The sequence below is a fragment of the Zonotrichia leucophrys genome, chromosome 8 (assembly GCF_028769735.1).
Source record: "Zonotrichia leucophrys gambelii isolate GWCS_2022_RI chromosome 8, RI_Zleu_2.0, whole genome shotgun sequence".
Taxonomy (NCBI): domain Eukaryota; kingdom Metazoa; phylum Chordata; class Aves; order Passeriformes; family Passerellidae; genus Zonotrichia; species Zonotrichia leucophrys.
In genome coordinates, this window is record NC_088178.1 from 3,637,125 (window position 1) to 3,653,365 (window position 16,241).

The 16,241-nt window shown below is 55.3% G+C and overlaps 2 protein-coding genes across 3 annotated transcripts in view; one reads left to right on the top strand and one right to left on the bottom strand.

The window, feature by feature from the left end:
- ABL2 (ABL proto-oncogene 2, non-receptor tyrosine kinase) overlaps window positions 1-6,480 on the top strand; it is a 45,288-nt gene extending 38,808 nt beyond the window's left edge. For both annotated transcript variants that reach the window (XM_064719857.1, XM_064719858.1), the window contains exon 11: window positions 152-6,480. In XM_064719857.1, coding sequence (XP_064575927.1) covers window positions 152-1,857 — 1,706 coding nt within the window. In that variant the 3' untranslated portion in view covers window positions 1,858-6,480. The remainder of the gene's footprint in view (window positions 1-151) is intronic.
- Window positions 6,481-6,519: 39 nt separating this feature from the next.
- TOR3A (torsin family 3 member A) lies at window positions 6,520-13,721 on the bottom strand. The gene is made up of 6 exons (XM_064719863.1): window positions 13,183-13,721; window positions 12,732-12,845; window positions 11,838-12,103; window positions 11,132-11,307; window positions 9,139-9,263; window positions 6,520-8,713 (listed from the first exon to the last, which is right to left on the bottom strand). Exons 1-6 carry the CDS (start codon window positions 13,481-13,483, stop codon window positions 8,463-8,465), a joined length of 1,233 nt encoding a protein of 410 aa, XP_064575933.1. The 5' UTR covers window positions 13,484-13,721; the 3' UTR covers window positions 6,520-8,462.
- Window positions 13,722-16,241: the final 2,520 nt, after the last annotated feature.

The following is a 16,241-nucleotide window of genomic DNA, read 5'->3' on the forward strand; positions in this document are numbered from 1 at the left end:
AAAGATAAAATACAAGTGCTTGCTTCCTCCCTCACTCTATCTCTGCAGTACCTGGGCAGGTAAATACACCAGGCCTGTAAAAGCCAGTGCAGGACAGGGAGGTGGAAATGGCAGTAGATTGTCCAGACTGACACCTGTCTCTCCTGGCCAGGTTTCATCAGAAGCACACAGCCAGCAGGCGGGTCCCCCGCGCTGCCCCGCAAGCAGAGGGACAAGTCCCCCAGCAGCCTCCTGGAGGATGCCAAAGAGACCACGTTCACCAGGGACAGGAAAGGGGGCTTCTTCAGCTCCTTCATGAAGAAGAGGAACGCTCCCACGCCTCCCAAGCGCAGCAGCTCCTTCCGGGAGATGGAGAACCAGCCCCACAAGAAATACGAGCTGACGGGTAACTTTTCCTCTGTGGCCTCCTTGCAGCACGTGGACGGGTTCTCCTTTGCTCCAGCACCGCAGGACACGAGCCTGGCTCCCCCCAAGTGCTACGGAGGGGGCTTTGTGCAGAGGACCTTCTACGGCGAGGAGGGCACTGGGCCCAGCAGTGCTGGGGCTGTGAGCACTGGCGGAGGGTGGTCGGGCATCACTGGCTTCTTCACGCCACGCTTGATTAAAAAGACGCTGGGTTTGCGAGCAGGAAAACCCACTGGCAATGAAGAAGCTTCAAAGCCTTTTCCAAGGTCAAACTCTACATCTTCCATGTCCTCAGGGCTTCCAGAGCAGGATAGGATGGCAATGACCCTTCCCAGAAATTCCCAGAGGTCAAAAATTCAGCTGGAACGGACTGTGTCCACCTCCTCCCAGCCCGATGAGAGCACAGAGAGGGCCGGTGACCTGATTGCCAAAAGGTTTGAAGAAGGCCCTGCTTTGACCAGAGAGAGACCAAAAGCAAAGCTCTTGCCAAGGGGTGCCACAGCGCTCCCTTTTCGAACTCCCTCCGCGTTGGAAGAAAAGGAGGGTCCGGGGCTGGTGGCAGCTCCTAAGGGCAAGGAAAAAACCAGCGGCCCACGACAAGGGGCCCTTGAGGATGGCGAGAGGCCGGGGTGGTCATCTCCGGTAAAGGCTGCAGCAATACTTCCAACCACTCATAACCACAAAGTGCCAGTCCTAATCTCACCCACTCTAAAACACACTCCAGCAGACGTGCAGCTCATTGGCACAGACTCTCAGGGTAATAAATTTAAGCTCTTATCTGAGCATCAGGTCACTTCTTCCGGCGACAGGGACCGGCCCAGACGGGTAAAACCAAAGTGTGCTCCACCTCCGCCACCGGTGATGCGGCTCCTCCAGCAGCCGGCTGCCTGCTCGGACGCAGCGGAAGAGCCGAGCAGCGCGGCGGGAGCGCAGCACGGACTGGAACCCAGCGAAGGGAGTAAGAAGGCAGCAGCAGCAGCAGCAGCAGCAGCACCTGTCGGTGGAAAATCCGGGAGGCCCGTGATGCCTCCGCCCCAAGTGCCTCCGTCAACGTCTTCCACCTCCCCAGTGAAAATGGCCAACGGCACGGCCGGCGCCAAGGTGGCGCTGAGAAAGACCAAGCAGGCGGCCGAGAAAATCCCCGCAGACAAGATCAGCAAGGAGGCGCTGCTGGAGTGCGCCGATCTCCTGTCCAGCGCCATCGCCGAGCCCACGCCCAACAGCCAGCTGGTGGACACGGGGCACCAGCTGCTGGATTACTGCTCAGGCTACGTGGACTGCATCCCCCACACGCGCAACAAATTCGCCTTCCGGGAAGCCGTGAGCAAACTGGAACTGAGCCTGCAGGAGCTGCAGGTGTCCTCGACGGCCGCTGGAGTCCACGGGGCGAACCCCGTCCTTAATAACTTATTGTCATGTGTCCAAGAAATCAGTGATGTGGTGCAAAGGTAGCTACTGTCAATCTGGGTAAGAGAAACACACACGGGGAGGGCGGGACTGTTTTTCTGTACTGATGCTTTCAAAAGGAAAGACTGATACTTGAGTATGTGAAGTACCTCAGATCACTGAGTTCTCCTCACGTTTACAGGTTCATCTCAAAAAATTGGGGATGGAGAGGGTAGATTAAAGCTGTAAGGGGCAGAATATCAAGGATCTGTCCCTACCTAGCCAGGCTGATCAGCTTGGTACGGCAAGGGAAAGAAAGTTCCCTCTCCTCCCCTGGAGAGGCAGGAGAACCCACGGCAGGTTCTCCCTCTGGGCAGGTCGGGGGTGACAGCGGAGCCCTGGGCTGGCTGCAGCTGCCTGGCTGCACAGATCCCACCCTGGCTGCTCTCACCTGTGCTCTGCTGTCCTGTCAAGGCCAAGGAAAGGCACTGGGGCTCTGCTGGTACCGAGGGCAGAGCAGCTCCAGAGGGGGGCATGTACAGCTGGGGGAAAGGTCTAATGCACTGACAGTATTCAGAGCTGCTGGAGGTGGATGCACTGGTCTGGATGGCTTAACTTCCACAGCACTGCTGCTGCTGTAGTGAGAACTGCAAGATTAGTTAATATATGAAACTGTCCCTTTTCCCTCCTGTCCACCTCATCCACCACGTTCTCATTGTCATTGTAATGGAAGTGTCAGGGATGCTGGGCAGACTTACCACTGGAATTCCCCTTCCCACCACACAGCCTTCACTCAGCTGATACCTATTTCTAGTGGTCTAGCACAGGTGCTGCTTGATGGTCATTTTTGAGTAGTTTGGGGCTCTTGCACAACTTGCCAGTGTTGTTGTTGGGGTGGGTGGGTTGTTCCTTTTTTGAAGCTCTAGATTGTTTTTAACTTGTTACCACGTTTACCCCCCAGTTCAGTGTGATCACCGTGAGGACCCATGGTAGGTAAGGCAGAGCCTCTGTCCCCCTGGCTGTTCTCCACATTCCTTTAGCAGTCACAGCACTGCAGGCCAGCTGGAGAATGAGAAAGTACAGCCCAGGCTGCCCACCACGTGTCCTTACTGCTGCAGGATTCCCTGCACCTCTCCCTACCCTTCACACTGCCAGATTCCTGGGATTTGTTCTGGTGTTTACTGTCTCACAGGCTTCCAGCTTCTCTGCATCCCAAGGTGATAAAGTATGGCAGCACACAGGAAACACCACAGGGATCTCCATGGATTTGTTCCCATATTTTAAAGGCTAGACCAGATTCCTGCACTGTGGTGTAGGGAATGTGCACATAACCTGTGCACTGCTGTGCCTCAGGCGTGGCAACAAAAGCTGTGGCTCTGCCTTGAAGGGCTCCCAGTGGGTCTCTGATGCCTTCCAACAACCCCAGAATGAGAGCAGCTGAGTGGTTGGTGTTGTCATCCTTGGTGCTGGTGCTGTTTGCAGACTGGTGTGGCCTCAGAAAGCTGCTCTGTGTCTCTGCACAGCTCCCCAAGGTGTGAATGTACTGGCAAGTAGGAAGAGCTCAGTTGCAGGTTTGGAGAGGAAAGGAAACAGGCCTGAAACCTGGCTCCAGATACACCTTGCCTGCATGCTGCTGCTCACTGCACACTGCTGGTGATAGAGGTCTTGCTTGCTTTGCACCTTAAGCCTTTATTTTTTTGGCTAAAATGCTTTCTAAACTTGAAGTGTGGCTGTGCTGCTTTTAGTCTGAGCATTCAGAGTGGAGCTGTGGCACGGGTGTGACTTTAGAGGATGGGCACTTTGTTTCTGTCTAGAAGCACGTGGTGGTGCTTGGAAGCAGGCTGGGTGTCTCAGCAAGTGTCCCTGCTTTTTCCACAGAGCATAGCGAGACAGGCCTGGAAAAATCTTACGAAATGTGCTGAGAATCCTCATTTCATTTCTGGTCTGAGCTAAGCACAGTTGTTTCAGGGTGTGTGGAGGCACAGCAGAGGAGCAGCATGTGAGGTACAATGGACCAGTGAGCTTCTGGCCCAGGAAGGGAAGTGCTGGGGGGAAAGGAACCAAGCAACCCTTGAGGTGGCAATTCCTGATCCCTGCAGCCCTGAGATGTCCCAAGGCTCCCCACAGGCAGAGCACCAACCCCTTATCTCCTAGACTTTACTGAGGGCTTTTGTGGTTTACCTTATCTCTTCCAGCCATCTTCATGGAAGGTGTGCATCCCAACTGACTGCCTGGGAAAGGTGACCTGCAAAGGGAAGGTGCCTTGTGGCATTGCTTCACAGGGCCTGTCAAACAGTCAGAAGCATTTAGAAGGTGGGGGGCTCTTTCCTTGGGGGCAGAAGGGCAGGTCATGCTGGCAGGCCATCACGTGGTTCCATGGTTGTACTGCTGCTCAGCCTGGGACAAATGGGCTGGAACTGAAGGGATTCCAGGGGAAAGGAATTTTAACCAGAACATTTTAAAGTTTAGCCCAGTTCTGATGAGCATTTTGAAATAAACTTTTTTTTTTTTTTCCTAAATGCCAGTCTTCCAGAAAAGCTACAGCAAAAGTGGTAGAATAGCAATATGGAATTTCTAACTACTAGAACTGCCCTCTTGCAGAAGAAAGCAGCTGTGTCCCAATGAACACTGTGGGCCATCCCCACTTCCTTCCAGGTGCCCCATTTTCTCCTTGCCCCTGCAGCAGAGATGGCCAGTGGGACAGGGCAGTATCCAAATGCTTTTCCAGAGTCACAGAATGGCTGAGGTTGGAGGGAACTTTGGAGATCAGCTGGTCCAAACACTCTCCCAGGCAGGGCCACCAGGAGTCACCTGTGAGGACCATGTCTAGGCAGCTTTTGGGCATCTCCAGCACAGAGACTCTACAACCCCTGTGCCCCACACACGAGTGTTTAGTTCTGACCCCGCCTGTGGTGCAAAATCAAAGGCTGGTGGAATTTGGGGATTGTCACTCTCATGGGTAGTGTTTTCCCTGCCCTCACCTGCCATCCAACATCAGGTGGGCAGATTGTGGCACAGGTAGTGCTGACTTGACAGGTTTTTCCCCCTAAATTGAAGGCTGTGGGATTGCTGGGACTTCTGCTGCCCTAGGGTGTTTTATTCCCAAACTGCAATGCTGCCCTGCCCTCTGGCAGGGTGGCAAAAGGAATCTGGGAAAGCTGCTTCTGCTGTAAATTACCATCCAGTTGTCTTTGCTTCCACTGCTGCTTCTAGGACTTCTACCATTCCCTCTCCCTTTAGCTAGGTCTGCCTTTCTCTTCAGCCTTAAAGGTCTCCACTGTGGCCAATTCTCTGCTTTCAGCCTGGCTCCAGATGTGCAAAGGAACAAACCCCATTATTTGTCCCAGGGAAGAGCACTTCCTGCTCCATGGTTTGGGGCAGGGGACAAGGCAGAAGTCCCGTTGTTTCTTCTCCTCAGCACTGTCAGACAGCTGTGGGGCACAGCTGGAGCTGGGCTGGCTCTCTTGCACTGCTGTGGGCCAGAATTTAAAGCAGTTGTCTCTGCCATGGGGAGGCACCCACGGGCCTGCTGCTGCCAAGCACAAAGCACAGAGTGAGCTCAGGGGGGCACTTTCTCTTCCTACCACTGTGGGAATCAGCTGACTCACAGGTGCAATTCTCTCTCCTTCCTGCACTGTACACCCCTCCTAACCCCAAAGTGGTGCACTTGGTTTAGTCATGTTCTTCATTAGTGTGGGCAGGGTGAGGCTGAGCTGCGAGTCTGGGTCTTGGGACTGCACCAGATTCTGCCAGTGGGAATGGGGAATGGAAGGGAGCAGCACTGCTGATGGCACAGCAGGGAGGGAGAGAGGAGGCTGTGCTTGTCCTCCTCAGGGCTTTGTCCTGGGTGCCACTGGCCCTGTGTCTGTGAGCCACGGCCAGACACGAGGGTGACATCTGTCACGGTGCTTTGGGGGGCTTGTGGGGCACAGGGAGCCAAACCCCACGGTGGAGACAGAGCAGCCCCTCCCCAGCAGGCTGAGGCGTGGGTGGGGCACACTGCAGCCACAGAGCAACCCCAGCCCCCGTGTGCTACCACTCACCTGAGGCAGGCGTGGCCTCCGGGCATCCACAGCACCGACAGGCACCAGTGACCCCCCAGGATGGTGCTTCCAAAGCCACCAGGCTGCTGCCTTCTCTGGGACACAGCTCAGCCCTGCTGCCACCGGGAGCTGGCAGGGACACTGAAGGGAACTGCAGCACGTGTGGAGGCTGCTGGGGCGGTGCTGCTCCTCCCTGGAGTGTGGAACAAAGCCCTCAGCCCATTCTCTGGTAGCAGGTCCCAGGAGGCTCTGGGACACGGATCTGTTTCTCCCAGCTCCAGGCTAAGCAATGTCTGTACCAAAGGAGGTCGTTCTTCCTTCCCCACGTGTCCGTTGTGCACGGGAGGTGGAGCCTGCTGGGCTCACACGGCACTGTTTGTATCGGTAGTGAACTCGTTGAGGGCAGGAATGGATTGAAATGAATCACGTTAATCACCAATCACTCTTAGCAGTGTTGTCAACTGTTTTTGTTTTTTAATTGTTATTGTAATATATTTTGGTTGTTTTTCTAATTTAATTCTCTCACTATCGTCTGACTGTGAACTGCGAACAGTGTTAAACTTGATGTAAATAAGGCCTTGGAAGGGCCTCTTTGCCTGTCGTTCCACAAAGTTTTGCCAATTTGCATTTTGTTTTAAATAAAGGTTGCAATATTTTATTGGCAAAAACCACTTGAGTAGATGCTGGTTAGTTTTTTTTTTCCCTCAATGAATATTTGAAACTGCTCAGTCCTAACCAGAAGCTCTTTCATTTGGGTAGAAAAAATTGTTCAAATGAGAGCTCATTTAATTCCAGCAGGTTGCAGTAAAAGCAGTATCTTTATTTAAGAACCAAACTGGTGTGTTTGGGGCTGATCAGAGCTCACCCAGGTGTGACACACACACAGGTGCCCCAGCAGAGTGCAGCTCTGGCCTCGCCCCTGTCAGTGTCACCCCCACCTCCCTCAGCAGCCACAGCCAGAGCTGCTCCATGCCCCCCTCAAACCAGTCCCCAGTGACCTCCTGCCACCCCAGCCTGGGGCAGCCTAACCCAGCTGAACACTTCTTGACATTCAGGAAAAATCCTGGCTTATCCTGGCTTGCACACACAACCTTTAGGCTACTGACCTTCAGCACACAGCTTGCTGAACTTCTGCCCAGGTGACCAAACACAAGCGGAGCCGTGTCCTGTGAGGCAGCAGCCTCCCTGTCCCAGCTGGAGGCATCACCCTGACGGTTCCCAGGTTTCTGACACCTGACATTAACCACAAGCCCAGTGTCAGAAATGCCTGCTCACCCCCCTGGCACAGCCCCAGGGTCTGTTCCACACAGCTGGGTCAAGGCAGCTGCGCTGGCTGAGCAGTGGGAGAGCAGCAGGCCCATCTCTGCCTGGGGCTGTGGCCCCTCCTCAGGTAACAGCGCCTGGGGGGAAGCAGGGACTCAGAGGCTGCAGGGCCCGACGTGTCTGTCTGGTCACTCCTCCCCAGGGGCCACACTGCTCATCACTGGCACCACAAAATGGGTCAGGGCTTAAAATAGACCAAAGGTCCCCCCTGGGGGTGGCTGGGAAGCCAAGCCCTGTCCTTGGCAGGGGCTGTGTCACTCCTGGCCAGCACAGCCCTGCTGGAAGGGAGTTTTGACCCAGAGGTCACAGAGCGATTCCCGTAACGCTGATGAAATGTTTTGGAGCTGCTGCAACACACTTATCACCTGGCCAGTACCCAGACAGCAAACAGCCCCTTGGAGTAATAGTAATAATAATAATACTGTACCAGCCAAAAAGCCACAGCATGAAATGTACTGAAGGCAAAAACGAAAAAAGGAAGGCAAAAACCCCAAGCTTTTACTGCATCCATGAAAACTCACATTCAGCTGCAGCCTGATGCTTCAGCCACCATGCTCCTCACCTGCCCTCTGTCCTTGTGCAGAGGAGCTCTCTCCCCTTTTGGCTCTGCAGTGAAGGCAGTGGGCTCTGCACCAACCTGCTCAGTAAAATAACTGCAGCAGAAGTTCCCCTCAGCCGGCAGCTGCTTCCATACAACGGAAGACTCCAGTGGGAGGTGGACACTCCAAGGTGAGAGCTATGGATTTGGCATCTCCAGAGGAGATTATTCAGTCCTTTTTTCCCTGCACAGACTGCAGTCCTGGCACATGTGTCCCTGAGCAGCAGACACCTTAGAAAGGCATGAGAGCAACAGAGGGGAAAAACCCTACTCCTGCAAAGTTCTGTGTGATGTTGGAAAATGACAGAGAAAATTGGAGACAGGGATGTGGCTTTGGCCACACTGTCTCAACAGGACCAGCCTGTCCAAGGCCTCCCGTCACCACACAGCAACAAAACAGGGACTTGGACATTCCCAGTCCCCACTCATATGGGACAGCATCTGTCAGCAGAACCACATCACCCCTCCAGCTAAAGAAGGGACTTAGAACAGCAGACAGGCTCCCAAAGCAGCCAAGCACAGGCTGTCCCCACATCCCAGGAGTAAGGGATGCACCTCCTTCCCTGCAACAGCTCTGGGGGGCTTGAGTCTCTGTTAAGCCCCTGTGCAAGTTCCTGGCTGGGTCATTGCCTCTGACCCTGTGCAAAGAGAGCAGCAGCTCCCGGAGTGCAGAACCACCTTCAGCACACGTCTGGTCCCCCTGGTGTTCAAGGAAGGAAGTAATTGATGCGCTGGGGCACGGATTTGCAGCCCTGTGCAGAGAAAAGCTTCTCCTCTTTGGGGACAAACACCATCATCTGGGCCACCTGGTCGAGCGTTGCCTCGGTGTAGGGAAGGCCCCGGGCCAGGAAGGCGTCCCGTGCACAGAGCCTGACGTGCTGGTACTCCAGGGGCAGGAACGGCACCACGAAATCGATCAGCTTCTCCCTGAGGAGCTGCCTGTGGGCATAGCTGTTCTCTGGAGCACAGCAAAGGACAAGGCAAACTCAGAAGCTTCACCTGACAGCATCATCCCATCAAGCTTGGCTCCGAGGGGCTCATCCAGTGGGACCCCCTAGTGCAGAGCTGCTCAGCACTGTGAGCACAGAGCGTGTCTAGGAGTCACACCAAGAGGCACCTGGAGCCCCAGAGAAGCCTCAGCACTGCCCTGAGTGAGGCTGAGCAGCCTCTTGCCCCAGCCATTCTCAGGCCTGAAGGGGCCCGAAGCCTCTTGGCTCACAGGGACAAGGCTGGAGCTCTCATTGTCAACAATCCCTGGAGTGAGGGCCTGTTCCCCCAGCACAGCCCTGTGTGGCACACACTGGATGGGACACTGCAGAGGGGCAGCCTTGCAGCAGCCTTGCAGCAGCCTGCCCACAGCCCCCAGGCAAGCCCAGCCCTTACCTGCAGCCTCCTGCAGCTCCAGGCGCAGCCGCTGCTCCAGCAGCTCCAGCGGGATCTCCTCCCGCGCCCGCCCGGCTCGCCAGAACTCCAGGGCCACCTCATTGATGGTGTTGCCACCAAGATTGCTGTGGACACAGAGAGAGGTCACTCAGGATTTCCCCCAGAGAGCTGCCAGCACCTTCCCTGCAGGCAGGCCCCAGCAGTGCTGTTGGCAACAGAGGATTTGCTGTCTAGGACAGCACATGGAGGGCCAGTGTTCTTCCCAAAGAGCCCCTTTCCACAGGCATCCCTGCAGCTGTCTGTCATTCTGCCATCCTGCCAGGGGCAGCAGGATCCTCCATCTCCCTCAGACCCCTGTCCTGGCTTGGGAAGCCATCAACCTCACAGGTGACACCTGGCTCCACACCAAACGCTGAACAAGCCACCACAAAGTCCAGATTAAAGGGCAGAGCACGTGGCAGGAGTCCCACTGGAAGTAAAGGTCCAGGACAGGGATTCAAGTGACAGCCCAGGACTTGGCACAGCATCCTCTGCCCATGGGACAAAGCAGCAACACAGCTCCCACCTAAGGGCTCCTCTGGACACCCATGGGGGCAGCTCTGGGGTGGGGTTTGCAAGGTCCTGCAGCTGTTGAGGTCCCAGGACAGCCCTTCATCCTGGAAAGCAGGTCCAGGAAAGGACCAAGTGCTGGTGAGGGGCTTGTCCCAAGCCCCAAATACCCCAGTGAACTGGGAACCAGCTGGATGCAGAGATTGTGTGGGTGGGAGGCAGACAGGCAGTGGGAGGCACAGATCTTGCCCCCCACCCTCCTGTCAGAGGCTCTGGACCCCAAACTGAAGGCAGGGAAAATTGAAAAGCCACCACTGTTTCCCACCATGCCTCCACCCAGTGTCAGGGAGAAAACAGGGAGAAAACAGCCTGTACTGATCCTGCTCCCAACCCAGAGCCCCTTTAGGCTGGACAGGCAGCCAGCCCCACCCCATGTGCAGGACTGTGCCAGTGTCCACAGCAGCCCTGGGGCACAGCCATCCCTGCTAAAGCAGGTCAGTGTCACACTGCCACAGCAGTGATGAAACCCCTGGGGTGACACTGCTGCAGTTCAGGGCACCCTGCTCCCCTCTGCCTGCTGACACTGTGACATTCCTGACCTGCCCTGTGCAGCTGGGCCACGTCCACCCCTGCTGAGCAACAGGGCAGGGCCTGCCCCTTGCACCACAGCCCCTTGCACACAGGTGGGACCAGAGTGAGGGGAGCTCCACAGGCACTGGGCACACACAGGGAAGCCTCTCTGAGGGAAGCACCGAGCTGGGAGGCTGGAACCCTTGCCTGGATGGTGGAAGTGGAGGAGGAATGCTCTGCTCACCTCCAACCACCAGGAACAGCCCTGCCAGAGCCAAGCCCAAGGCTGCAATTCCCAAACTGAAGGAGGCCCAAGATGCTGATCCTGATCTCTCACTCTTTAGGGGCACTTCAGTCAGGTGCCTGCCTCACATCCTGGTTCTGAGATGTCCCATTTCTCCCTCCAGCTGCATCCCACACAGACAGTGCTGGGGTGCACTTCCTGGGAAAGGAACCAAGTAAACCAGGCTGTGCTGATGCCAGGATCAGCCTCACAGCACCTCAGTCTGCAGCCACAGCCAGGCAGTGGGAACTCCCCAGCTCCTCACAATGCACGGCAACTTCCCACCAAGGCCTTCAGCCCCAGCTCTGCTCCCTGGATGTGACATCTGCCCAGCTGGGCAGGTGACACTGTGTTAACTGACTGTGCTTCCTTGCCTCCAAATCTAGACTCTGGCTCAGGTGTCCCAGCCCAGCTGGACCTCAGCTCCTCCTGCAGATGTTCCCAGGGAGGATGCCCAGCATCCACAGGTAACACCGAACATGGAGGCAACCACCACGAGGGAATGAGGTACCTGTGCCCTCCCTGCCACCCCAGCCCCTTGTATCACACACCTCTGGGGACAAACACCATTACTTGGGGACCAGAAATCACCTGAGGAAGAGGAAGATGGATCTCTGCTGATCTGCCTGGCCCTTGTGGGTGTGCTGAGCCATGAAGGGTGTGATGGCATCCAGGAGGTTGGAGTGCAGCTTCTCGGCCTCGTCGAAGATGAGCAGGGCCTGCCTGCAGCGCTGCAGGGTCTCGCTGATCTGCCTCTGCAGCTGGGCCTGCAGCAGGGAGGGCACTCAGGAACCTTGGCAGCCCCTGGGACCCCACAGCTGCTCCATCCCCTCCCACCCAGCAGGACAGGGCAGACAACAGGAAGAGCAAAGGCAGGAAAACGAGTGAGGTGAGATTCATTAGTTTAATAAGTGAAAGAAAGAGGAAAGAAAGACATCAAGTGGTGCAAAGGCAGCCACCCCCCTGCCACTAACAGACCGATGCCCAGCCCATCTCTGAGCAATGGCTTCCTGCCCCCAAACCCCTCCCTGTAGCTTTTACTCCTGAGCATGGCAGTAAGTAACATGGATATCCCTTTGGCACTAGGACTCAGCTCTTTGGTGTGTCCCAAACTCCTTGTACTCAGCTCATGGGCTGAGTGGGAGAGGGGGGAAGCCCTGAGGCTGTGCAGGCACTGCTCAGCAGTGACCAGCCAGTGCTGTGGGACCCAGTTTTACCCATAAACCCAAGGCACAGCCCCACATGGACATGAACTCCAGCCCAGCCCACAGGACCATCCCCTGCTGTTGGCTCTCACCTTGTAGGAGTCCACGTAGTTGTGGTGTGGGAAGTGGAGCAGGGACACGAACACCCTGACACAGTCACTCCTCAGCCCGTCCCGGAACAGGTGAGTGGCCACCATGCGAGCCACAAAGTTCTTCCCCGTGCCAGACCAGCCGTGGAAGGACAGCACCAGAGCCTTGGGGGGCTGTGGGCTCTGCAGGAAGCCCTGCACCGCCCGCAGCACCACGGCCTTGGCCAGGTGCTGCCCGTGCAGCTGCCCATTGAGCTCTGCCTCCAGCCCTGCACAGAGAGCACAGGCTCAGCTCCTGCCAGCACTGCTACTGCACGTGGGGGTAAGAGGAGAAAACGTGGCAGGGATGCCTGGCCAAGGGGACTGTGAAGTGGCATTAAAGGACAGGCTGCCTGTGCCCTGCCTACATCAGCCTCTGGCCCCAAAAAGACACAAATCTTCCACTGACTCCTTTTTTCCTTTAGGAAAAGGCAGAGATGCTTGGCAGCTGCAGAGACTACCGATGCCCAAAGGCCCTCCCAAGCTCCCAGTGCAGGGTTTGCATCCCAGGACTCTCAGGGACAGCAAACACAAAGACACCTACTCACTGCTTAGACACAGGTCTCAGTGTGCCCTCCCGACCTAGGGCAGTGTCCTGAGCCAGTTTGGATCCCGCTATATGTGCCTGGAAGCTATGGGATGCAGGCAGGACTCATGGCAAGCTGGAGCAGATACACTTATGCAGTAAGGAATAAACTCTTTGGTCTCAGAACTTCAAAAGGGACACAGGACTCAGCTCAGCCTCTCACCCTCCCACAGCTCAGCACCCCACTCAGAAAAGCCCTTTACTAACGTTCTAGAATACACTTTAACAGGGAAAAAGCCTCAAAACAAGCCACAAAGCAGCACAGCCCCTACCTGTGATGTTGTTGATGATCCTGCAGTCTCCTGTCTCACAGCACTTGCCGAAGCTGCAGTACCAGGCAGAGAGGATCTCCAGGTAGTCCTGGCCCACCAGAGGAAAGCCCCAGCCTGGAAACGGGAGCAGAATGAGCAGAGAAGTTCCAGGAAAGGCTTTTTTACATTCTGGGCTCACGGCAATCCTCTCCCAGGTGCAGGGACTCAACCATGTCCCTGCGGGCAGCCCTGGCTGTGGGGAGGGACAGTGAGCTCGGAATTGGCAGCAGCCCGAGACGGCTCCGAGTGCCCAAGAAGTGCAAGCGTCTCATCCCGGGGTGTGCCAAGGAGGGAGATGCCCGGGGCAGCCACCTCGGGAAGGTAGGGCAGCGCCCCAGGAGCCGGGGCCACAGCAAGGTCCGGATCTGCTGTTCCCTCCGGGGCACGGGAGAGAGCAGAGCAAGGCGCTTACCCGGGATGGGACTGGCCTCTCGTTCTCCTTGCTGCTTCTCCTCCTCCTCGCAGCCCTCCTGCCACACCTTGCACGCCAGGTACTGCCAGTAGTGCTTGGAGAGAGCTCCCAGATGCTTCTTCACGGCTTCGTACCTCACCCTGCCCCACGGTGCCCCCTCCGGGACGGCTCCCTGCTCCTCTGCCCAGGGCGCCCGGGGCGGTGGCGTTGTCCCGGGGCTGCCCGAGCCGCCCAGGAGCAGCAGCAGCACCAGCACAAAGCAGCCGAGCCCGCGAGGGGCCGGGAGCCCGGCCGGGCCCATGGCAGCGATGAGGGATCGGGAATGGAGAGAGCCCGGTAATGGAGTGGGCCTGGCCCGGCCCCGCTGGGCCCCGCGGCCGGCCTGGCCCGAGCCGCCCTCCCTTCCTGAGGCGTTGCTGGGAGCAGCCGCGGGCGGTGCCGGCCCTGGCCAGACGTGGCTGCCCTGTCGCCGTCGCAGCCACGGGGACGCGACAAAAGCCAAACCCGGGGCCAGCGGCGGCTGCGGCCCCGCCCCGGGCCCGGCCCGGCCGTGAGGGGAAGGGCTGGGGAGGCTCCCGGCCGTGAGGGGAAGGGCTGGGGAGGCTCCCGACCACCGCCTCCCACAGAGTTGCGGCACCGGCAACGAACGCCTGGGGAAGGCAATGATCTGGATTTTAAACTGCCCAGCGGCTCGGCTGAGGTTGTGCAGCCGCAGACATAGGAGAAAAGGACATTGAGGCAGCTGTTCCTCAGTGTCCTTTCAAAGGGGACACAAAAATAAAAGATGAGGAAATAAAAACAAGGGAGCAGCGGGGGAGCAGCAGGGCTGTCCAGGCTGCGTTGGCTGCCTGCCGTCCTGATATCTTGAGCTCAAGGCCAAAAGGCTTTGGAAATAGAAAGGATTTCAAGGTTATCCCACACGCTCAGAAAAATAAAAGTAAGGAGGATCATAAATAGAATTAATCCAGCCCGGTAGTTGCCTGGTCCAGGTGGATGGAGGGGGGATGCAGCCCAGGCGTGGAGCAGAGCGCATCACCATCTACAGGTGCCTGCAAATATTACACAGCAGCGTTTCACATACTGGGACCAACAATTCGGCCCCTTCACCTACAAAAACAGTGAGGCCGAGACCTGAACCCCACTTGCAACAACTTAAACAGAGCTAAAAATAATGCATTAAAGAAATAAATGTAAATCAAACTTGCTGTACCCATAGCAAAAAAAAAAAAAAACAAAAAACAAAAAACAACCTGCTGTCAGCCTTTCTAAAAACTAGTTGAGGTACCTCAAGCATTTATACAGATTTATAAAAAATTCATAGCTGGAACATTCAAACTTTGCCCACCCAGGATAACTGCTCTAGCTGAAAAGGGCTTATTAAAAGGGACAGATGCCATAAAAAATAGATGTTACATGTTCCAAAGGAAAAAAGAAAATTTTGAAGGATAAACTGACTGTCCAACACTGCACTAGCTCCTATAATTATAATTCCTGGGATGTCAGCCCTGCCCAAGTGCAGCACAGTCAGAGCCAGAAGGAAAACCAGCTCTTTAGGAGGGCCTGGCCCAGGGTGCCCAGAGAAGCTGTGGCTGCCCCAGCCCTGGAAGTGTCCAAGGCCAGGCTGGATGGGGTTTGGAGTACCCTGGTCTGGTGGAAGGTGTCCCTGCCCATGGCAGGGGCTTGGAACAGGGGGATCTTTAAGGTCCCTTCCAACCCCAGTCATTCTGGGATTCTCTGAAGGGGGATAGGAAGCACATGGGTTTTCCCTTGCTCTGCTGAAACCCCAAGTGCAGTTTGCTGATCCTGAGGTGAGGCTGGCAGCACAGGCAGCTGCACAGCCCCAGAGCTGATGGGAGGATGCTCAGCTTGTCACTCACAGCTGGTTATTCCAGGCAGTCAGTCCTGGTCAGCAGCAAGCTCCTGATTAAGGCTCCACCACCTCACCTCAGCTCAGCTCAGCTGCCATCTGAAGAGAAAAAGCACCACAAGAAATGGTTATGCGTGGCTTATTCCACACCCCAGTGCAGCTTGGGACAAGCAAACACTCAGAGGGAACCTCACAGTCCAGAATTTCATTTACAGGCTCTCCAGGGAAATGCCATGCACCCATCTTTTAGTTTTTTTCCCCATTTCCATAGAGCATTTTCTTCTGTGCTCTGACAGAAGGCAGGAGGAGAAGAGCCTCTCTCCAGAGCTCAGTATAAAAGAGCTAAGGATTAAATCACTAAATAAAAGAAAGATCTAAAATAAAGGGTATGAGTCCTTTCCCCTCCTTCCTTTTTCCCCCACAAAGCCCTATCTATCCCCAGTCTCTTAAAAATATTGAGATTCTACAAAGAACCAATCACCAGCTCCACACTTGGGATATGTGAACTAAGGACTTCTTTTCCTAATTTTCAGATTCAATAAAAATTTTGTAGGGAAAGGATTTGAGGACTTAAGGGAAAGTGCTTCTTTTCAACCCCCTTTGGTCCTCCATTAGCTCAAAGTTGTTTGTGTTCATTCTTTTGTAAAAGTACATTCATTACATAATCAGAAACACTAAAATCTCCCAGTTATACAAATTCTCACTCTGTTACTATGGCAAACCACTCCAAAAATACAGAGCAGCAGCACAACAAAGTGCTTGGAACAACAGCTCTCAACTGCCAGTTTCTGCCTGTCAGAACTTAAAAGCATCTGTAGCTGTTGAATTGTTCATACACAGGCAAGAATCCTGTCCTGCTCCCTGAGCAATTGGCACCTCAAAAATAGAGATGGTGGAAAGGAAAAGTTACTGCCAGCACACAATGCTAGGAAACAAAAAATCCCAGAACATCCTCCCCCACAAAACCCTCAAAATAAACCCCAGAAAGCACTTCTTACAGAACTCAACAATGTTGAAATCTGAAGTTTCAGTGAGGAACTCTAGTTTAAAGCAAAACAGGTTTCACACCACCATTTGATGCTACAGGGCAGGTCAAAGATCCCTGAGATCAGAAGTATCTCACCTCCTGCCTCTGAAACACTCCCTGTTGGGGCACTAGGAAAAGCTCTGCTCTGGGGGAGCAGTGACCTGT